At 40.0% G+C, this 21,328-nt stretch overlaps 1 protein-coding gene across 3 annotated transcripts in view; it reads left to right on the top strand.

Annotated features, from left to right (window-relative positions):
* LOC149147938 (acyl-CoA thioesterase II) overlaps positions 1-21,328 on the top strand; it is a 304,813-nt gene that overhangs the window by 191,299 nt on the left and 92,186 nt on the right. For all 3 annotated transcript variants that reach the window (XR_016262313.1, XM_089438380.1, XM_089438379.1), the window contains 5 exons: positions 463-575; positions 10,567-10,626; positions 10,765-10,820; positions 10,942-11,061; positions 11,217-11,273. Coding sequence is in view for 2 of the 3 variants with exons in the window: in XM_089438380.1 (XP_089294506.1) it covers positions 463-575; positions 10,567-10,626; positions 10,765-10,820; positions 10,942-11,061; positions 11,217-11,273 (406 nt within the window). In the remaining variant the exon portion in view is untranslated. The remainder of the gene's footprint in view (positions 1-462; positions 576-10,566; positions 10,627-10,764; positions 10,821-10,941; positions 11,062-11,216; positions 11,274-21,328) is intronic.

Genomic DNA, 21,328 nt, shown 5'->3' with positions numbered 1-21,328 from the left:
TCTTGCCCACCAAGCCCATGTGGGTCAAATTCTTCCACAACCTTGTACCCTAGGGTTTGGAGTACCTCCCAAGCTACCAATCTCAACAGATGTAAACTTTAAAAATCAGCAGTAGAAATCAGTGAATATATAGGAAAACCTGCCTTAAGTGTCACTAGAAAATCTCCCTCTCTGTTTGGATTGCTGTGTGCCAACCTGGGGGGGTTAACATGATCTGTTGTATATACCCTTCCTTTTTTTGATTTGTTGTTTGTAAATAATTTTATGTAAACATAAGATGTATTTTTCAAAAGTAATAAAGTATATTATTAAATTATAATATTTTAAATTAATTATTTTGTGTTTTTCCTTAATGAATTATTTGGACTTGCAAATTTTCAGTAAAGTTGAGAAATTTTCACTGTTTTGGTCATGTTGTGAAAGCCTTTTCATAATATTCATATGTATTTGTTTTCCTTGTAGTGCCAATTATCTATCATATTCATCGGATTCGTGATGGAAACAGTTTTTCAACACGACATGTGGTAGCAAAACAAAGAGGGCATGAAATATTCAGCATGTTTGCTTCTTTCCAGGTAATACATATGCTGCTTGTAGGATTGGATTAATAAAAACTAAATTCCATCCTGATGGTTCCTTTCATATTAGATCAGCTAATTGAACCAGCATGTTTGCTTCTTTCCAGGTAATACATATGCTGCTTGTAGGATTGGATTAATAAAAACTAAATTCCATCCTGATGGTTCCTTTCATATTAGATCAGCTAATTGATGGTTCTATGATAATACCTATCCGTTCTTCTCCTCCTTCCTGCCCATGGTATCCCTTAACAGCCCTGTTCAAATTCAGGCCACACCACCCATTTCAGATATTTTCACATCTGAAGGCTTCTATATCTTGGTCACATAAAGCTCACCTTTAGAGAGTATTATGGACTTATTTTGTTGTTAAAAGTACACACATTTTTCATTTTTCTCTTTCTTTTTTTTGGTGTTTGTATTGTCTCTTTGTCACTTGTATATATATGAATTTATGGACAATTTTGTGATAATATTGTTTTTGAACTCTGTTAATTACATGCATGAAAATGCAGGCTTGAACTAAATCTTTTGGCTATGCCATGTAGGAAATTGTGACTTTTGGGTCATGTGCTTTTTGAAGGATTTCCAAGCTAATAGGGAGATGTGCCATTTTTGGAGAACTAGGTGTTGATTTTTGTGTAGCATTGGCAGGTATTCCCACATGCCAAGATGCCTCCTCAATCGGCCTAGTAAAATTATGGAAATTAAAATAAAATAAATTTTATTTTTGGGATTCATGTAGGCATGGTTGCTGCACAAACTAGCAGGCCTATTAAATAGGCTAAATCTAGAGGGCACAACAACACTCTGGGATAAAGGCCCGCTTTCACCACAACCTATGTCCCCTTCTCTTCTCGGATTTTCACGGACAGGAATAGTCCCAATATCTCTCACTTGTGATAGATGTTCCTAGGATAGGTTTTAAGTGAGGCAAGGTGGCTCATTCCATGGAAAGATTCAATGAAAACCAGAGCTTTGGGAGAATCCAGGGGGAATTTCCAAGAGAAACCCCTTGAAAGAAGACTACCTGAGGCCTAGTTGAGATATTTGATGAGATAGAAGTCCATCCAAGGTCTAGGTAAATAAGAGAAAAGGCTTATGATTGATATACTTCAACAAGTACTAAAGGTCAAGCCTTCAACAATCCCCAAGTTGAAGAATAACACCTAGGGTTCCCACTTGGTGTGATGGCTAGGGCATCAATTATATTGAGATTTGATTGTGAGAATTGCCTCAAATCAAGAGGAGAGCTAGAGGAAACACCACCACAAAAGACTATCCAAACGGTTTTGTAAAAGCTCCTTCCTAATGAAATTCGCACCAAGCCCTATGGAGGCTTTCTCATCCTTAAGGGGATGAGGAAAGGGCGAAGAAAAGGTGAAAGGAGAATTATTTCTGAAGTATAATGTGATCACCAAGGATCTAAGACCAGTGCCTAGCAATTGGGAGGATTGGAGTAAAAAATGATCTTGATTTGAGAACTTTGCTCCTTAAGGAGATCTAAAGGTAGCTTCGCTAGCCCTAATGGAGGCAACTTCACAGCTACTTTAGGAATTTATACTTCGCTGGCAAGAATAAATGGAGTTTCATGGATATAATATACAAAACAACCTCTAGGAACATTCATTATCCACGAGTAACACATGCAAAATTTACAATAGCTTCAATGTTCTAACAAAATTAGGACACATTAAAAACCATAGACAAGATTCCACGCATTAGACATTTATTAGATCACAATTATGGCTTTAAACAACACTGGTAAGATAATGATTAATATATCCATCCATCAAATTGCCAAAGAGAAGCTCCAAGAGAGAAAACAGAATTTTCCAAACGTCAAAATGCATTAGATTCATCCAAATCATTCCACAAAGTCGCAAGCCAAAAATCCAAAGTGTGATGATCTCAAATGAGAGTGAGCCTCTCATATTTATACAAGACTCATAAGTTCGAATTTCTAATGAGGAAGCCCCTAAAGTGTTAAAACAAGGTAACAAACCCTTATTGACGAGCCAACCAATATAACTTTAACGTTAATTATTATTTTATTTCTCTTTTAGACCATGTAATTAATGCAGAGTGCTTTCCAATGCTAGCACTGAGGCCTGATATGTTGGGGATGAGTGTGAGGACCTCAAAAATAATGGATAAGAGGGGGATGCCCTCTAAATGCTGCAAAACATCTCCAAACCCCAATTTGGGCTCTGTGGGCTCCAAATGGGTCTCATGGGTCTCCAAATGGCCCAAGATCAAGTCAATGCTCCATTAATGAGTGCTAGAAGATGACACATGCCCTCCCACTTCTCCCCGGGACAAACAAAATCTCCTCTGGGCCCTAGATCAACTGCCAAGTGTTGGGTGTAATGTGTAGCTGGCTAGGCAACATGGTCCAAGTGCATGGTCATCTCTGTATAACTGGGGCACGAACAAGCAATGTGGTGGTGTTGAAAAAGACCATGGTGTGGCAATTAATGCTCTAAAAGTCTAGAGGCCCATGACTCCCAACACTCACTCTAGAAGTGCCATTATGACCCTATGGGGGGCTTGGATCCCTTATGGGGGGGCCAGGTCCAAGATGGAAACCCACCTGCAATCCAGTATAAGATCCATTGTGTCTCCTCACCTTTAAGCACAATAGTTCATTGGTGTAATTGAGTAAATAAGCATGCTAATGAAGGGCAAAAATGGACACTTCATAGTGGCATGCCCTTCCAAATAGGCTTTGAAAATGTATAGGTGTTACCTTCCTTAACAAGAGATGCTAATAAAGGACCCTATTAGGTGGTTTCAACCCCTAAGGGAGTGACATGTCCATTGTACATCCATCAAATGGCAGGTGTCATGTGAAATAGTGATGGAATGGAGTGGGGGCAAGAGTGTGAAAATTTCTAAACATAAATTCTATTACTGTAGCAACTGATTTATTTCACCTACTTATTATTCCCAATAAGTTATTTATGAAATCCCTTCAGTAAATATTAAAATAAATTCTACTGCAGATATCTAATTACTATACATAAACAAATATATGCACAAGAATCTATCACATCAACACAGTTATTTTTGGACAATTGTCCTTGGAAAAACCCAATGCGGGAAAGCTGGTGCAGCAAAGGTGTGTTTTATTAATCTTTTGCAACAATCACTTTTACATAAAAATTTACATAGACACTGGGAGAAAACACTTGAGACTTTTCTCCGAGACTTTCTGACACCCTGGAGAGCTTCCTTTCTCTACTGCGTCAACCCTGCGTCATTCTATGTGGCTCTGGACAGCTCTGGCCCCTCTCTGCATCATCCCTGTGTCTCCCTCTACGCTGTCTCTCAGAGTCCCTGCGTCACTTCTTCTGAGGTCCCTGACTGCTGCTAATTCACCCTCTTCTTCCACCCTGCAACTCTCTCTCTGAAATCCATCTCCTTCTCTTTGAGAATCAATTTTCCTTGAGATACCGAGTATTTGCTGATGTATCTCCAACTGACCCTCAACCCTCCTCTTATACTTTTCTTGTTGAGTCTCCAACGACCGAGATTAAGTCCTCAATCAATGGCTAAGATTAGATTTTGCTTGATCCTCGTCATTTAGAACCTTCTCACCCAATTTTCTATTAATACCCATTAATATTTTAATTTTCCTAAGTTTAGACTTAGGAACTCCATTAAAAATATTAATTATTTTAATATCTCTCCAACCAGATGGAATTTCCCAAAACAATTTCTGGGTTTTGGAGATCTTATGTGCCTTAGCCTCTCCACCAATTTTTATGGCTAGAGCACATCCGATGCTACCACAAATCAACAAAGAGGGTGTTGAAATTCCATGACCTTAGGTCTATGATAGATAGAATCTTAAAATCTTTGATGCTGCCAAACCAAGAATCTCAACGATACTACTTTGCACAGTGGAATATAAACAACAATAAATCACACATGCACAAAATATATAAAACTTTTTACAAGTTTCAACCCAACTTTGTTATATCAAATAACATATAATACAACAGTTTAGGGCTTCTATACTAGGGATAATGGCCCTCATACATCCACTAGTACAAGAATACAAACTGGGGCCTGGTGTCAGTCCATCGACAACCAATCTACCCTCATCAAGATACTCTGACCATTTGATTGTCGCATGCTCTCTCAGCTCCTCTTGGTCGTACCATGTACCTGCCCGGTCCTTCGGCTCTCGATCTGCAACTCTTGCCTCTATCAATGCTCCAAGTCCATCTGGCCACTAAATCTCGGTTATCCAATCTGCTCCTAGTTGTGCCTTCGTCCATCAAGGCCACTACACATCGAGACTCTTGTCGAGTTGTTCACAACTCTCAACTGCCCACTGTTGCTCCTCAGCTACTCAGGGACTTCAACCCACTATGGTCTTCCTGTGTTGCTCCGATGAAGACCAAAATAGAGCACGAAGGGATGCCACCTATCACTGCAAGATTTCCATCTCCCAAAATGAACACGGGCTAGGAGAACTGCCCTTCATTTGCCGTAGAAGTCCTTCTCCACATACAAGTCTAGGGCTGCTCAACTGCTCCTCTGGTTCGTCAACCCTTGAGCTCATCAACTGCTAGGCTAGTAGTCACCTTTGTCCATCAAGGTGCTGCACTTTGACTCCAACTTGGACACTTATCACATTGTCCTCCAGCAGACCATAAGTGCCTAATCTCGTCCCCACTTGGTTTTCTCTCACGCTGCCCTCCAACAATCCACGAGAGACCAAGTCCATGCTGTAGCATCTGCACCTCATTAGGGCATCCCCACACTTAGGAGACCCTTGCACATGGCTGCCCACAGACTCCACCAATCTACACTTTGCTTTGCAATAGAGGAGCTATTGCACAAATTTGGGCATCAACAACTTGTCCTCTTGTAGGAAACCATCAACCCATCATACAAGAGTCCATTTGCAACTCCTTCTGCTGCTGTCCTCTTGCCTATCATTTGATGAGCCTCCTGTCACCTTGGATGCGTGGTAGGCTTCCCAACAGTCGACGTGGGCTCCTCCAAACAACTCCTAAGGTCTCCTCAAGTTGCCCATCAACTGATCCAAGTTGTGGTCCACAAATCATAGACCCAAAACGCATGCAACTGCTGCTCCAAGTTTGCTTTCGCTGTTGTTCATATTGTGACTGGTTAGGGCATCACGCTTGCTGCAATAGCCCTAACAAATTCACCAAACAACCCTTATAATCTGCGGCCTAGGCTAGGAAGACTTTCTTCAACTGTGTTGTTGTTTTGGGGACAAATCTGCCCCAAACCTCTCCATGCTGCCCTTGTTTTCAGGTGGTTAGGCCTGCGGCCTACCATAGTTCTGCTGTCATCTATAGCCCACCCAAAAACCAGTTCTCCTTACCTCGTTTGCTGCCCAAAAAAATTGTATAGACTCCTAAAGATGCTCGACCTCCTTGTTGAAGCAACAACCCTACAAACAACTCCTAAAAGGCTCCATGCAACCTCTTTTCCACGCTATAGTAGCCTCTCTTCTGCGGCCTTCAACAAGAGTGCCCTAGCTGCCTTGACCAAGTTCTTTTAGCCTCTAACGAGCTCCTCCTCTTGCGGTTATGTGTTGTTTCAGAGCTATGTGTTGCCTTCGTGGATGATACTAATAGCCTCACATTAGACCTTCTTTTATAGGATCTCATGGGGCTCCAACGAACAACCCTAAGAGGGTTGCCAACCTCTCAAACAACCTACTAACATTAGGCTGACTTGAACAAGCCCACATCTTCACCCACACTTATCTTCAAAAATTCAGAACTCCTTAACAACAACTTAGAATCAGATGATTCTCGTTGCGTTAGAGTCGTCTTGCCGAGAGCTATCATCCTCATCCATCACATGTTGAAGACTTGTCACTGTTTTGGCCCAAATCTTGATGGGTGCAGAGCCCCAAGCTTGGATTCCAAGCCCACAAGCCTACTTGTTGCGCTTTGCCCTCCAACCCTCAAACACTAGGGCTTGGATTACCTCCGAAGCTACACAAATCAACACTCCCTCTTAGCGAGGGAGGTACTTCCTGTTGATTTGTGGTAGCATCGGATGTGCTCTAGCCATGAAAATTGGTGGAGAGGCTAAAGCGCAAGAGATCTCCAAGACCCAGAAATCGTTTTGAGAAATTCCATCCGGTTGAGGAGTTATTAAAATAATTAATAGTTTTAATGGGTTCCTAAGTGTAAACTTAGGAAAATAAAAATATTAATGGGTATTAATAAAGATAAGGATGAGAAGCTTCTAAGAGACGAGGATCAAGTCTGTTTTAATCTTAGTCGTTGATTAGGGACTTAATCTCGACCGTTGATTCATCAACAAGAAAAGTATAAGAGAAGACTTGAGGGTCATTTGAAGACACACCAGCAGATACTTAGTATCTCAAGGAAAATCGATTCTCAAATAGAAGGAGATCGATTTCAGAGGAGAGTTGCAGGGTGGATGAAGAGGGGGATTAGTAGCAGTCTGGGGAGCTAAGAAGAGTGACGCAGGGACTCTGAGAGACAACGCAGAGGGAGACACAGATTAGTGAGACGTAGGGATGACGCAGAGAGGGACAAGAGCTGCGCAGAGCCACACAAAGTGGCGTAGGCTCCCTCTATCATTGACAAGTGCTCCCTCTCTAACCTTTGCGCTGCTGCAACTATTCCATGCATCTCGCATCGTTGCACACCTCTCTGTGCCATCTTGCACTGGTGCAACACTCCCGTGCTTCTCGCACTACTGCCTCACTCTGTCCTGGGAATCCTGCACTGTAGCTCCCTCTGTTGCTCCATCCGCATCCGTCTTTATTGACATCCGCCAGTGCTGCTGCTACTCTTTGGGGTTCCTGTAGCAAAGGTATAATCCAAGAGGTTGGGTACCTTGAGGATCTTGCCCCTCATTGCCTGTAGTCCATCTAACTACAGCTCGATGTCTCCCCACTTCTGCTCAAGTGGCATGTGAGCACTCATGGCACAGTCATCATCTGTCTCGACATCCTTCTCTGCCCTTGCTAGCACAACCTTGGTGTCGGAGGCCTCTCCCTTGCTCTTCTTCCTTGGACACTGGGTCGCATAATGACCTAATTCGCCACAGTGGAAGCATATGACCTTGGAGAGGTCCTTGTTCTTCTGTTTCTCCTGCTTTTCCTCAGATGCTAGGGCATCATCCACTACCTCCTCCTTCTTGATTTTGATCCCCTTGCCGCTGCTTCCTGCCTTGCTCAGTGTTCTGATCTCTTCTTGGCGAAGAGCCACCCACATTTCCTCCCAATCTGCAAGGGTCGCCCTGCCCAATATGCTCTGGACAAACACCTCCCAGTCTTCAGAGACTGCGTTCAAGGCTGTTCTCACCGTCAATTCTTGATCCGGTGTGGCCCCTATGGAAGTCAGCTGATCCCGGATCTCCTTCAATCGTCCGAGGAAGGTGTCGATCTGTTCTCCCTTCTGCATCTGGTATGACCACAACTGATTTTCTAGTAACATCCTTCTCTGCACAGAAGTATGTTGGTACAATTTCTTTAGGGCCTCCCACATCTCATTTGCCGTGTCCTTTTTGGCAATATGTAGTACTACATGGTCCTTTACCCTGTCAAGAATGATGCTCTTGGCCCTCTTCATTGCCTCCTCGTACTTGTCGTTATCAGTTGGGTCAACTGGGATCGTTATCGTCCTCAAGGCGAAGTGCTTGACACAATTCTTGTCTAGAACAGATAAAATTCTGGCCTTCCAGACTATGAAGTTTGAGGCTCCGTCCAGCCTATCCTGGTCTCTTTCCCCATTCATTGCCATCTCGCTGCTCCTCTACTTCACTTCTAGAAGTTCTTGGTGTGACTCCCTCTGAGCCTCGATTTCCCTCCTGGAAACCCTTCTGCCAATGTCGAGATGCCCCCACCCCGATCCTTAGTGCAGCTGCACCACTGATCCAGATTTCTCGGCTAGAAATCCTTGGTAGCAACTCCCCCCTCCTTGGCCTTGCCCTGTTAGGTACTGTTCTGACTACAGTACCCCACCAGCTCCACTCTGCAACTTACCCACAACCTCCTAAACCCCAACAAATTGAAGGTTAGAGCTCCTAGGCTTTGTGCAATCAGGCACTGGCTGAAGTGCTCCCCTAGCCAACTGTGTCAACCCTCCTGGTCTCTGCGTGGCTTTGCGTGAGCCTTTTCTGCCCTCGTCAGTCTCTGTGCTGGCCTCTTCCTGGCTCAATCTTGATGATGCAGGGACTGCGTCACCCCTTCCTTGCCGCTACTCTGCTAGGAACAACTTCTGTCACTCGGGAGTCAGGACAATTGTTTTCTGTTGTTGCTGCTCTGCTCAGCTGATGCCCTTAGTTCTCCTGTGATCTGCAAACACACTCTGATACCATGTTGGAATTTCTAAGTCTAACTGTTAGAGACCCTTCATGTACTTTATTGATTTATTCCTACCTATTTGTTTTGTTAATTAACAAGTTATTTACCATGTAAATACTGGAAATAAATCAAGTACATTCTCAACACATTACAGATCATCAACTGAAGGAAACAAAACAAGCACACAAGTAGCACCGTTGTTTTTGGACCAATGTCCCTGGAAAAACCCAATGTGGGAAAACCGGTGCAACTATCTGAGGGTTTTATTATTATGCAGTTTCTGAATGCAATCTGGGTGCCAAAACCGGCTCACCCAACAAAGAATAATCTCGGCAGTAGTACCTTTCAGTTGGAGACAGATGTTCCAGCTGAAACCTCGGATAATCACTCCGACAGCTTCATAGTTCCAATCTACGCCACGAAACCCCAACGTTAGCCTCTAGGGATAGCGTCAACCCTTTCCGGCCTAGCGTTTGCCCAACGTCACTCTGGCTTGGCCTGCGTCAGCCTTTGGAGGCATTGCGTCAGCCCTCTGACCCTCTGCGTCACCCACGCTAGACCTCTGAGGCACTGTGCAACTCCTGGCTGCCTATGTGTCAACCCTGGCTAGTTCTGCGTCCCTTACTCTCGGCTACTGTGCTGATCCTCCTGGTGCTATCTTTGCCTCTCTGCTTCTGTATTCATTGCCCCTCAGCTGCAACTCTGATCACTCTCTCGACTTCCTCAACAAACCCAACCCCACAAAGTCGAAATCTTGATCAACTTGGTGTATTCTCCAAGTGACCCTCAAGCCTCCTTATATACTTTTCTCGTTGACAAATCAACGGCCGAGATTAAGTTCCTAATCAACGGCTAATATTAACTTTGGTTTGATCCATGACTTTTGGACCCTTCTAACACAGTGTTATATTAATACACATTAATATTTTATTTCCCTAAGTTTAGACTTAGGGACTCCATTAAAAATATTAATTATTTTAATATCTCCCAAACTGTTTAGAATCTGCCCAAACCATTTCTGGGTATTGGAGATCTCATGTGCCTTAGCCTCTAGAGCACATCCGATGCTACCCCAAATCAACAATAGTAAAACCTTCAGCTGCTGCACCGGTTTTCCCAAGTTGGTTTTTCCAGGGATATTTGTCCAAAAATAATGGTGTCATTTTTATGTGTGTGTGCTAGTATTTTCTCAGTTCTTGCGCTATTTTTCTTCCGCAGTTTATTTGTGAAAATCACTGTGTGAATTATTTGATATTTGCCATAGCAAACAACATATAAATTGTTAAATAAATTAACAATTAGAAAAATAATTACTAGTTGCTGTGATAGATGAAATTTTCACAATTCTTTCCCATTATTGATTATATAATTATCTATTTTACTATGTAGTGAAAAATGCTTAAAAGACAGAATTAGCAATTAGGTTTTGGTTAAGAGCACTAAGTTTAAGACTATCGCCCTTCTATATCAGAGCATGTTCTTTTCATCTGTTTTCCAAATGACTGGTAAACTGTGACAAGAAATGAGTGAAAATTCTCAAATTAAAGAAGATATTCCTTCTAAGAAAAATAATTTATATTATTGTATGGTCAATTATATCCCTAATCCATCTTGTGCTAAGTTATAACATCATTGATTTCATATTCTCTGCAGAAGCCTGAAAAGGGTTTTGAGCACCATGTGCCTATGCCAAGTGCACCTGATCCAGAAATGGTATTAAAACTTACATTCCTTTTTTGGCTTTGGAGTGTTAATTGCAAGGCTTTAATTTGGATGTGTTAAATGCAATGCTCTAATTTGGCTATAATTTGTCGAGTGAACTAAGTCTCTATGAGTAAAAAACGTCTGCAGCTTGTATCAAGGGAGACGCTTTTGGAGAGCTACCTCACTGATCCTCGAGTCCCCATGTAAGATGTATTCTTCTAAATCTTGGTCTACATGGTGTAACATGCCTTTGGTTCCATCTCTGCAATGGCCTTGTAGTAACTACACGTATGCACATTCTTTAAGTTTCTGGTTGATCAACAGGTCCAAAAGGAATAGTCTTGCAAAAAGAAACATTGCTCCATGGCCTATAGAGATTCGTTTTTGTGATGCTGATACTTATGATTATGAAGACTCCAATATTCCTGCTACACGAGAACCAAGGTTAGATCCAGGAGAAACAATCCATAATCATGGAGAAATGGGTACTTTAAAGATTGAGCAGTTGTAACAGCAATATATATTTTTTCCATTTTTCTAAAAGTTTTTTCAATCTTAATATGATGCATGATTTTCTGAATAAGGTTGTCTTGGTGCAGACAGAAATATTGGCTAAGGGCACGAGGAAAACTCTCAGATGACCTGGCTTTGCATCGGTATGCCACTGCTTGTGTAACTTTTTTTAATGCATGACAAATAACTGTCATCAACACATCTATTTTTAGGAGACCAATTTTTACATTTATCTGTTCTTATGGCATCTTTTTTTTTCTGTATAGTGCTGCACTCTGTGAAACTGTAATCCATAAAACAACTTTTCTTTATTATAGTCCACTAAATAAACCAATCAGAAAATATTAGAGTTGCTGGGCTTGTAATTTTTCAAGTAGATGCTTCAGTGCTTTCCCATTGTGAAGAAAAAAATGGAGAGAGGAAGATCAAATTGCTAGCGACAGAGAGGACGCTAAAACTTCTTAAAAAAAGGGAATTTCCCTTTGGATTAAATTGAACTTTAAAGGTTAGTCTGATGTGTTATGAATTGTCCAAAACAAGTGCACATTTGGCCCTAACTAGATCATTTTGATGGAAGGCTTTTGGATTGGGCTTTGGAAAAGGGTTGCTGATTGATGACTTACTGGGAATGAGAAAGAAAAGATAGTTGCCTTGGACTTTTAATAGTAATATTATAGATAGAAGCTAAAGGCTATAAATATTTTCCTGGCAACCAATTTGTTTCGACTCTTTCTCTACCAAAAGCACAAATTAAAAATAATCCAACCTCGATTCGGATATGGATTTTGATGTGGATGCGGATGTGGATCTGTCAAATGTTTGAAAAGAAAGGATCAAGGTACTGTGGGGAAACGAAAGGTATATATATATATATATATATATATTCGAAGCAGGAAAAATGCTACAATATTCATGGCTACTTGCCTAACCTTCGTTGATACAGTTTGAAGATGCTAGCATGTGGCTACACTATTATATGTAGACAAAACCTGGTGGTACGTAATGGGGTAGACATTCAATGCTCCTAGATGCCTCTAGATCTTGAGCCATTGACTTGTTTCCTTACTTTTGAGGAAGATGAGTTCTTAGTCACTTAAATTTTATATATATAATTTTTTTGTAAAATAAGAGTACTTATATTATGATAAAAAATATGAGCATACATTATCAATTGACTCTACTGGCCTGTGACTTAGGAAACCAGACCAGTAGCACAGACACAAAATTTTGAAGTTGTTCTTACTATTCATAATCTGAGGATTTGATAGCGCAAAAATTGCAAAGAGTGCTACATAGAAAACATAAAATATAATGGAAATCATATTAAAACTAATGGATATTAAACTGCTGGTATGGGATGGTGCTTTGTAGACTTTCATTATGCAGGGGTGTCCTCTGGACATGGTGGCTGTGTGAAAAATTCTTAAACTGAAGTCATATTGCAGAAACTGATATTATTTCACCTAATTGTTAACTAATTAACAATATATCTGCTACGCAAATATCAAAATAAATATAGTGCAACCTTCACAAATAAAATTATGCGGAAAAAAGAAACGCTGGAAGCTGAGAAATGCTATCACACACATAAAATTAACAAAATTATTTTTGGACAACAGTCCCCTGAAAAACCCAACTTGGGAAAACAGGTGCAACAACTGTGGGTTTTATTATTATGGAACAGTGAGAAATTCTGAGTACAACTGGATGTCGAAATTTGGCCATCCTAGAGAGAAAACCACCGGCAAAAACTACTAAGGAATTTTCTGACCCCACAGGCAATACCCGGAACAACTTGCCTTCAGAAACTCGGCCCTCTCACCCTGTGCGTCAGCCTGCTTGATGTCAATTGGTCTCTAATGAAGTCGTTTTGCCTTCTACTAACTGGAAAGATGCTTCTTCGGCACTCTGGGACTCCTTCCCGGCCTTTGGAATTGAAAACGTCAATCCCTCTCAGCAAATTGAACTTGCCTCTAGAAGCTAATGCACTGCCCCTATGTCAGATTCTCTGTGGCTCTTCTGCCTCTCTGCAAATGCATTCGTTGGGTTTAGAATGCTTCCTCCAACCTCACTGCCTCTGCCCCTCACTCACTTCGACGATCTCCTTCTCTCTCCGGCAACTCACTGCTACTACTCTAGAAATCGATGTGCGAAGTTTGCGAAGAAATCGAACTGCTCAAGTGTCTCAAGTGATATTTCCATCACCACATAGATCTCCTCTTATAATCCTCCGTTGGAGAACCAACGGCCAAGATTAAAACTTAGTCAATGGTTAGGATCATCTCTAGATCGATCCTTGTTAGTTTCTAGATGTTTCTTGCCTTGACTTAATTAATACTGATTAATTAACCATATTCCCTAAGTTTAAACTTAGGAAATATTTAAAAGTTGGTTCACAATTTAATTAATTCATTTCTAGGTGGAATTTCCATAAACGATTTCTGGGTTTTGGAGATCTCATGTATTCTACCCTGTTAATTTTAGGTACGTTCTATGCTGAGAGCAAATTTACTTCAATTTTCCATATTAGCTCAATATCAATTCCATATTAGCAATCACATTTAGCATGATAGTAAAATGCAGATAGAACATAAACATAAATCGCAGAAAACAAGCCAAGACAAGAGGACACAAGATGTGGCGCCAGCTAGGGACAAACCCCAATGTGGGGAAACCCTTGATCAATTCTTCTTATGTTCTTCAATAGTTCAGTAGAGAGAGAGAGATAATACATATACATCAGAAGTCAACATTTTGACTTATCGAAATAAGAGCAGAGATCTTCTCTATGAAGATAACACATGAGGTAGTTGATCTGAACTCAGGTGAAGGCATACTGCTTCAACTGATCCTTCAGGGTGACTCCATCATCATGCCGCACCCATCACTGTGCTGCACTCAATCACTATGCTACTGCTCATCATCATGCTGCACTCGACACTGTGTTGCACTCAATCTTTATGCTGCTCCCATCACTGAGCTGTACCTCATCATTGCACTGCAATACATCATCATCATGCTGCTGCAATACATTCTTGCTGCTGCTATACATCCATGCCCATCATCATTGTGCTACAACATGCTGCACCCATCCTCACTGTGCCACACCTCAGTGTGTTGCATTAACCATACTGCAACTATAGCCATCCTGCATTCTTGTTAGCTCAACATAGATATTAACCCATGACAGTAGCTCTGTCCATCTGATAGGCAATCTTGATAATAGCCTTGTTGCTGGCTATGGCCTGTAGCCTAGCCTAGCAACAAGACAAACCTTCAGCCCTGTATCAACCAGCCTCCAAGCATCATAAGAACTTAACACAGTTGTCAGCCCTTTCAAACAAGTGTCACCAAAATGTGACCATTGTAATAGCACTAAAATTGTTATCACAATATTCTGAGTTCCCACATGACGAGATACTTGTTCACCACAAGCCATCCGAACTCGTATTGTACATCAAACTTCTCACTGTAGTTTATCCGCTTATCGCTGTATTAGATTAGAGATGAATTCGAGATTGTGTTGACTGATATTAGTCCTAAATAGAACTTGCTATCCTTTATCTTTCTGGTGATTACATTGACCGCTTCCACTATCCGTCTGAGATTAGAGATTGAGACATCGTGCTTGAGACACCTTATTACAACGAATAAGGGTTTCTTGAATCACTCTTCACGGTGAATAGAGGTCACCTTTTGAACAACAGTTAAGGCTGCAGGACAACACCTAAATCACGTCTTTGAGGACTGTTTCTCATTGCGGATTAGGAGTTCTTTTATGCGCCCTTGAACTGTGACTAGCTGTGTGTGTAAGCCTTCCCTTGTCTGCGTATAGGGCTTCCTTGACAATTGATAGAAGTGTCCCATAGACTGCGGATTAGAGAACCCTTTTAGGCTGTGCATTGTAGCTCACTTAGACAACGTTTAGGGCTCGGGTTCTTCTCCAGGATAGCAGCTAGATCTCTGTGGCTAAGGTTCTTCCTTACTGTGGCTAGGGTCTCCCTTTTGGACTGCGACTTCGCTGTGAATAAAGCTATTCTTCCTTTGTGGCTATGACCCCTTCAGGCAACATATTATTAGGGCTTCTCCATAGGGCAGCGTTAGGGCTTCTTTGTGGCTGAGATAAGGGCTGTCCTCCATGACAGTGTAGAGCCTTCTCCATCACAGCTTCTAGGGCATCTCCTATTAGGGCAGCATATCACTGAGGGCACTCTCTCTAGATCTCATCTTCATCAAACCCAAAACAGAATGAAGAGAGATCACAAGAGTGTGTGTGACAAATGACTTAAAGTACTCTTCTATTTATACTAAAACATGGAGAATAAGTGGGGGCAATTTGGTTGCTGGCTGACCTTGACGAATTGTCCCCTAACACAAATAAACTCATATCTCCATGAATACATGTCGGAATCAGATGATCTTTAGATCAATCCTACACCTCTCGACGAGAGGAATCCTAGAAAAATATCAGTTGTCATGAATAAGTAGACCCACATGGAGTTTGGCCCTAGTCGCCAGTGTTAATGTATGCTTCCTTTAGACATGCTGTAAATTCTGCACATGATTTTTTTAATTGCTAAAACGTTTCTTGAATTTCATTTAACTGTTCAATGATTTCAAGACATAGACGTAATGGCATATTGTGCAGCGGATTATGTCCAAGCGCTCACATGGCTCTGATAACAAGTTATTTAATGTGATTTAACCAAAGACTACATAATAACAAGTTATCTAGAACAATTTTCCAATATGTGACGAATAGTGACAATCATGAATGATCAATATAAACGCCCAAAACTGTATCATGCAAGAGATTCCAGAAAAATGTTTTTCGTTAGGAATTCAGATCTAGAACAATTAACTTTCCCCAATAGCCAATATAATTTAAGACATTTATCGCACCTTGACCATGGAAGAATCATGAAAATTGCATTTAATCACCAAATAACACAAAGGAACTTTAAATTAGAATTTTAATTATTCCTTAGGCAATTAGTTGAATGAAGAAATCAAAATCTTTTAATGCGACTGGAAAATGAATCAAATGGTTAAAAATTAAAATTTTAATGGGCCATAGGCCATAGGCCACATTAAAATATTAAGTGTGAAAGTGCAAATCCATTTTAGTTTCTTTAGTCACCAGAAAAAAAATATTTTTAGATTTTTAAAATCTTTAATTTTTAGGATTTTTTTTTTTAGATTTTTAATGAAAATAAATAAATTCAAATTCAAAAAATCAAATCTAAAAATAAGTTGGAAATAAAAAAATCAAAGTCAAAAAAATCATAATTTTTTTATCAAATCAAAACAAAACCACAAATCGAAAAATAAAATAAAATGGATTTCAAACAATAAAAATCAAAGTCAAAACCTAACCAAACCAAAAAAAATAAAAATACAAATTAAACCTAAATCATAACAATACAAAGTTAAAAAAAATAAAAAAAAGTCAAAATAGGATGAAATCTAAACTAACCCTAACTTATACAAAGTCGAATAAAAAAAAAGAAAGCGAAATGTGTTTGTTGTTCGCTATTGCAAGTCCGACGGCGGATGAGGAAAGCTCGAAAGTAGCAATGAGGGACGAGAGGAAGGGAAAGCTACGAGTTACAGCAGAAGGAAGAAGCCCGCGAATGGAGGGAAAACGAGGAAGGGACGCAGAGGTTTAAGGGAGCTCGGGTTGAAATAGTAGTGAGGGCAGGAGATGGAGCTCGAGGGGATGTGGATATGGCAGCGAGGGCAAGGAATGGATGCGGTTAGGCGGATTGATGGAAAAGAGCTGCGTGGAGAGGAGGGTGAAGGTGTCTGGGCAGTGTTGGAGAAGATGGCATCGACATCGGTGATAGGAAGGAAGTTTGCAGGTCGATGATGGCGCAATGAGGAGCATCGGATAGGGATGGAGCTCGACGCAGAAAGGGAGCAAGGCAGGAGTGCTCGACGGAGGGTTTGAAGAAGAGTTCGTCGGTGGAGGGAGCTTCTTGCTGCTGATGGAATGTACGCACACAGATATGGATGGGAGTAGACACAAGTGGAGGGGAGAGCACGCAGGAGGAAGACGCAGCTTGGAAGGATGGGCGTAGGTAGTGTTTGAGGGACGAAGGGATATGTAGAGGAGCAACTACATAAAAAAGGGAGCTCGATGGAGGAAAGGAATGCGACTGACGGTGATGAAGAAACGACAACGGATGGGTGAGGAAGTCGCAATGAGGGTTAATGGGGCAGCGTGTAGGTCGAAGAGAAGTATGGCAGGAGTGATGGCCATAGATTTGGGTAGCCACCGACAAAGAAGAGATCAAACAACAAAGAGAAGGATGCAGGTAGCAGGGAGCTCGAAATCCGAAAATTCCAGAAACCCTCAAAATGCAGACAGTATGAACATTTCGAAAATTTTTGGAAGGGAAAATAATGCAGCCCAAACTCAAGATAAACCCAGAAAAACGAATTTCACACTTACGCTTCAAATTTATCAATGAAACCCTTGTAAAATTATTTCCAGATTTAAAAGATTTTTAAAACCCTTTGACTGCAATAATCTGGATAGACTCCCTGCAAAAATAATCTTGAGGCTAGATCTTACCCTCTAGGGCCTAGATCTGGTTTCAAATCAAACCTCACCTTCAGATTTGCAACCTGTACCAGAAAATAAAAACACCCAGAACCCGGATATACATAAAATAAATGAAACCCCAGAAACCCAAGTCAGAAAACCCAATTTTTTTTACAGATTTATGAATAAGATTGGTATATCTATCAGATCTAGATAGTGTGAGTCCAACTCCGCTCCCAGATCTGATAATCTAAGGCCCTTAACAACGATATTTATCAATTTAGCACAAAAAATCAAATTTTTAAATTTTAAATGAGGTGCTTAGCTCAAAACCCTTCATGCCTCACCAATAAAATTCTTATGATAAGCCCGAGATCAAACTAAGCTGGGCTCTTCAGAAAACACAGATCGGGAGTTAGCTGGTCCAACTGAAAACTTCCCCTAATGCTCGAAGATCTAAAAAATCAAGACTTCCCTGCAAAACTCAATCCAATCATAAAAATAGAGCAAGAAAACAATAATAAAATTTAGATAAATAGAGATACCTGCTATTATATTCAAAACTTAAATTATCATTTAAACGTCAGTGACTGAGCAAGATACCTGTACTCAAATCACTCTTCAGAAGTTATTATCAATGGCTAAAAAAAAATTATGCATGAAAAATGACACATCTTATAGTATTTCCATGAAGAATAGCACCAACAATGATTAACCCCAAAGTCTTCCTTTATTATTCAAAAAAAGAGTTTACATGAGAGCTTTTCGCTTAGCACACGACTCAAAGATCGGATGACGTGACTGACGGATGACTTCCTATTTAAAGATAAATCCTCCAACGGCTAGTTTGAGTGATCCTTGTCAAAGCAATCTCGATCGTTGATGAGGATCAAAATTTCTTTTAATTTCATCCGTCGAAATTTTAAATTATTGAGGAAATTCGAATTTTTCAATTAAATGCATTTTAATTAATTCAAAAATTAAAATTTTGAATTAATTTTCTCAAAATTTTGACTTTGACTTAACCCCAATGATCAAAGGCTTAAAATTGATCAAAATAATTAATTTACTTTAGTCCTTGGATCTCTTAAGATTTAATTTTTAAGGACCGACGAATTTTGCCTTCGAAGAATTTAAATTTACCTAGGACTTAGAATTAATTAAATTTTTGGCTTAGGATTTTAATTAATTTTTGGCGAAAAAAATTAATTAACTAACCTATGAGGGGATAAATTATTTTTCCAACCTTCAAGACACTTTACATCATAATTTTCATATTTTTTACATCTGAAGAGGGAAAGCCCATTTATAAAAGACCCTCATAGACTATCCATTTCTGCGACACAAATATAATCCAACAGACCAAGCAATTTGTAATAAAATAACCCAACGAAATAGTTAGGATTATTCCCAAATCACTTTTTACATAGACTCGATCTAGAACACTAGGACTCTCCTAAGATCCCAGTGACAAAATCCATTCCGTTTTTGGGGTAAGGCTGAAGGAAAACTTTGCCGAGCATTCGAGAATTGATTGGTGAGACAAAAAACCTCCCGGAATGTAGATCATCTCCAGAAAAGTAGGTTTACCTAGGCAATTACATACAGGGCACGGATCTAGTGAGATTATTTTCACCATATACATGCATAATGGGTTTACATTATAACATGATGATTGACTGATGATGATAGCTGGACGACATGAACACATCGATCAAGCGCTATCCCTTTTGTGAAAAAAGGGGGTGTACTGCTATGGGTCGTTAACATGTAGTGGTCAACATCTGGCTCTACTTGGGGACACATTGTTGCACTAGAGGAATGTGAGAATCCGGAATTTGCATCCACGCAACACACAATATAGCATAAGTAGCGTCCATCCAAAAATCATCATATAACACTAAGCACATAAAAGATATAAGCTCTTCATTTATTAACTATCCTGATAACATGAAAAACACAAATCTAACTACAAAATGAAATACTGAAATAACATGGTATAAGGTTAGAAATACAATACAAAGATGCCCCATGGCATTAGATGTGTTCAATATAGTGCACACTGAGCATTTGCCTGCTTTCACACAAATCTGTCGGTTGTTTCTCAGATGTGCCATGTCCAATCTTGCACGTGGTAGGAGTTTTCCTATCCGAAAATCAAGCTGCTTGTAGCCATCAGATGCATCAAACCGCTTTCTCATTCTCTTTTTCTTGCATCTTTTCTTTGTGGCAGGTTGTATCACTGATGATGTGGAACATTCTGCTTCAAAAATCTCAGATGAAGTATGTAAGATATGCATGACATGTCTTTCTTCATTCTGCATTTGCTCTGTCAAGAATGATGGATCAATCTCACAGGTGTCTTGATTTATAACTTGATCTTTCATGGCTGGTGAATTAACCATGTGAGCATCAACCTGATTCTTATTAATTTCCATTTTATCCGGGTCACATTCAATTAACCACTTTTCAAGGGAACAAATGACCTCCTCATAATAAGATGGAGCTTCCTGCAGCAGACAAGGAGGCTTATGATCTGTTGACATTTCTTTGTTTTTTTCATCCTCTGACCGATGCTGAAATTTCTGTACCTGTATTGTTATGGCATCCATCTGGTTAGAGTGTTCAACCTTCATAGCACTGACTTCTTTGGCATGGTTTTTCTCCATGGTCAATAACTTATTCTGAAGACATATCTGACCAGCTTCCATATCTTTTATTACTTAGTCATTATCTACTTTTATGGTCATCAAGCAATTTTGCATAGAGCTCATTTCTTTGTCATGATTAGCTTTCATGGTTTCCATTTCCTTAGCATGCTTTTCTCTCATGACAAGTAAATATTTTTGCATGGCAGTCCCTTCTTTCTCATGATGAGCCTCTGAGCACACTTTACTACTATGGTGGCTACGTGATCAAAGTGTTTAATTTTCATGATTTCCATCTCCTTACCACGTTTTTCCAGCTGGGTGTATAAAGTTGTCATATCCTTAGTGTAATCAGCTATAAATTTTTCTTGATTAAGCTCCATATTTTTTACCAACTGCGTTTGACTAAACTACATGTCTTTAACCAACTGCTTTAGTTCTTCTATAAGGTGCTTATCATTTTCCTTTTCATTGTCGACACTGATTTGACAACTTGTTCCAGTTTTTTCACTATCATGGATTTGTCTTGCAACGATACAAGTGGATTCATCATTCTGATATGGAGAACTATCTTGAAATAATTTATTGATAGTTGGATCCTTTACAAGATTATTTTCATCATGTTGCATAGTACTAGAGGCATAAGGCAAACCGCCTTGATCTTCATATCTATCTTTGAAAGCATTGATGATGTCTTGTAAAGAAGCGAAAGAATCTCCAGGACAATTATGAAACCAATTCAAAGCATCACCCTCTAAAGAAAAGGCAAATAAACGCATCTTGACATCTTCATGTTTATATTGGGAAGAACTACAATATCTAATTATCATATGAGTAACCCTGGATAAATGTTTTTTAGCAATGGTTGAATCACCACTTGAGAACAAAGGTAATTTATGAATGGCATCTTCCGGCATATCATGGAGAAAAATTAGTAAAATGACACAGGGTAAACAAATCATCCATGATGACGTGCTTAAAGGGATAAGGAGGGACCAAATGG

This window comes from Pinus tabuliformis, chromosome 9 (genome assembly GCF_031772625.1).
Source record: "Pinus tabuliformis cultivar Carrire ecotype Pingquan chromosome 9, CPIR1, whole genome shotgun sequence".
NCBI lineage: Eukaryota > Viridiplantae > Streptophyta > Pinopsida > Pinales > Pinaceae > Pinus > Pinus tabuliformis.
Note: the sequence above shows the minus strand (reverse complement) of the source record. Positions and strands in the feature narration are given on the sequence as shown.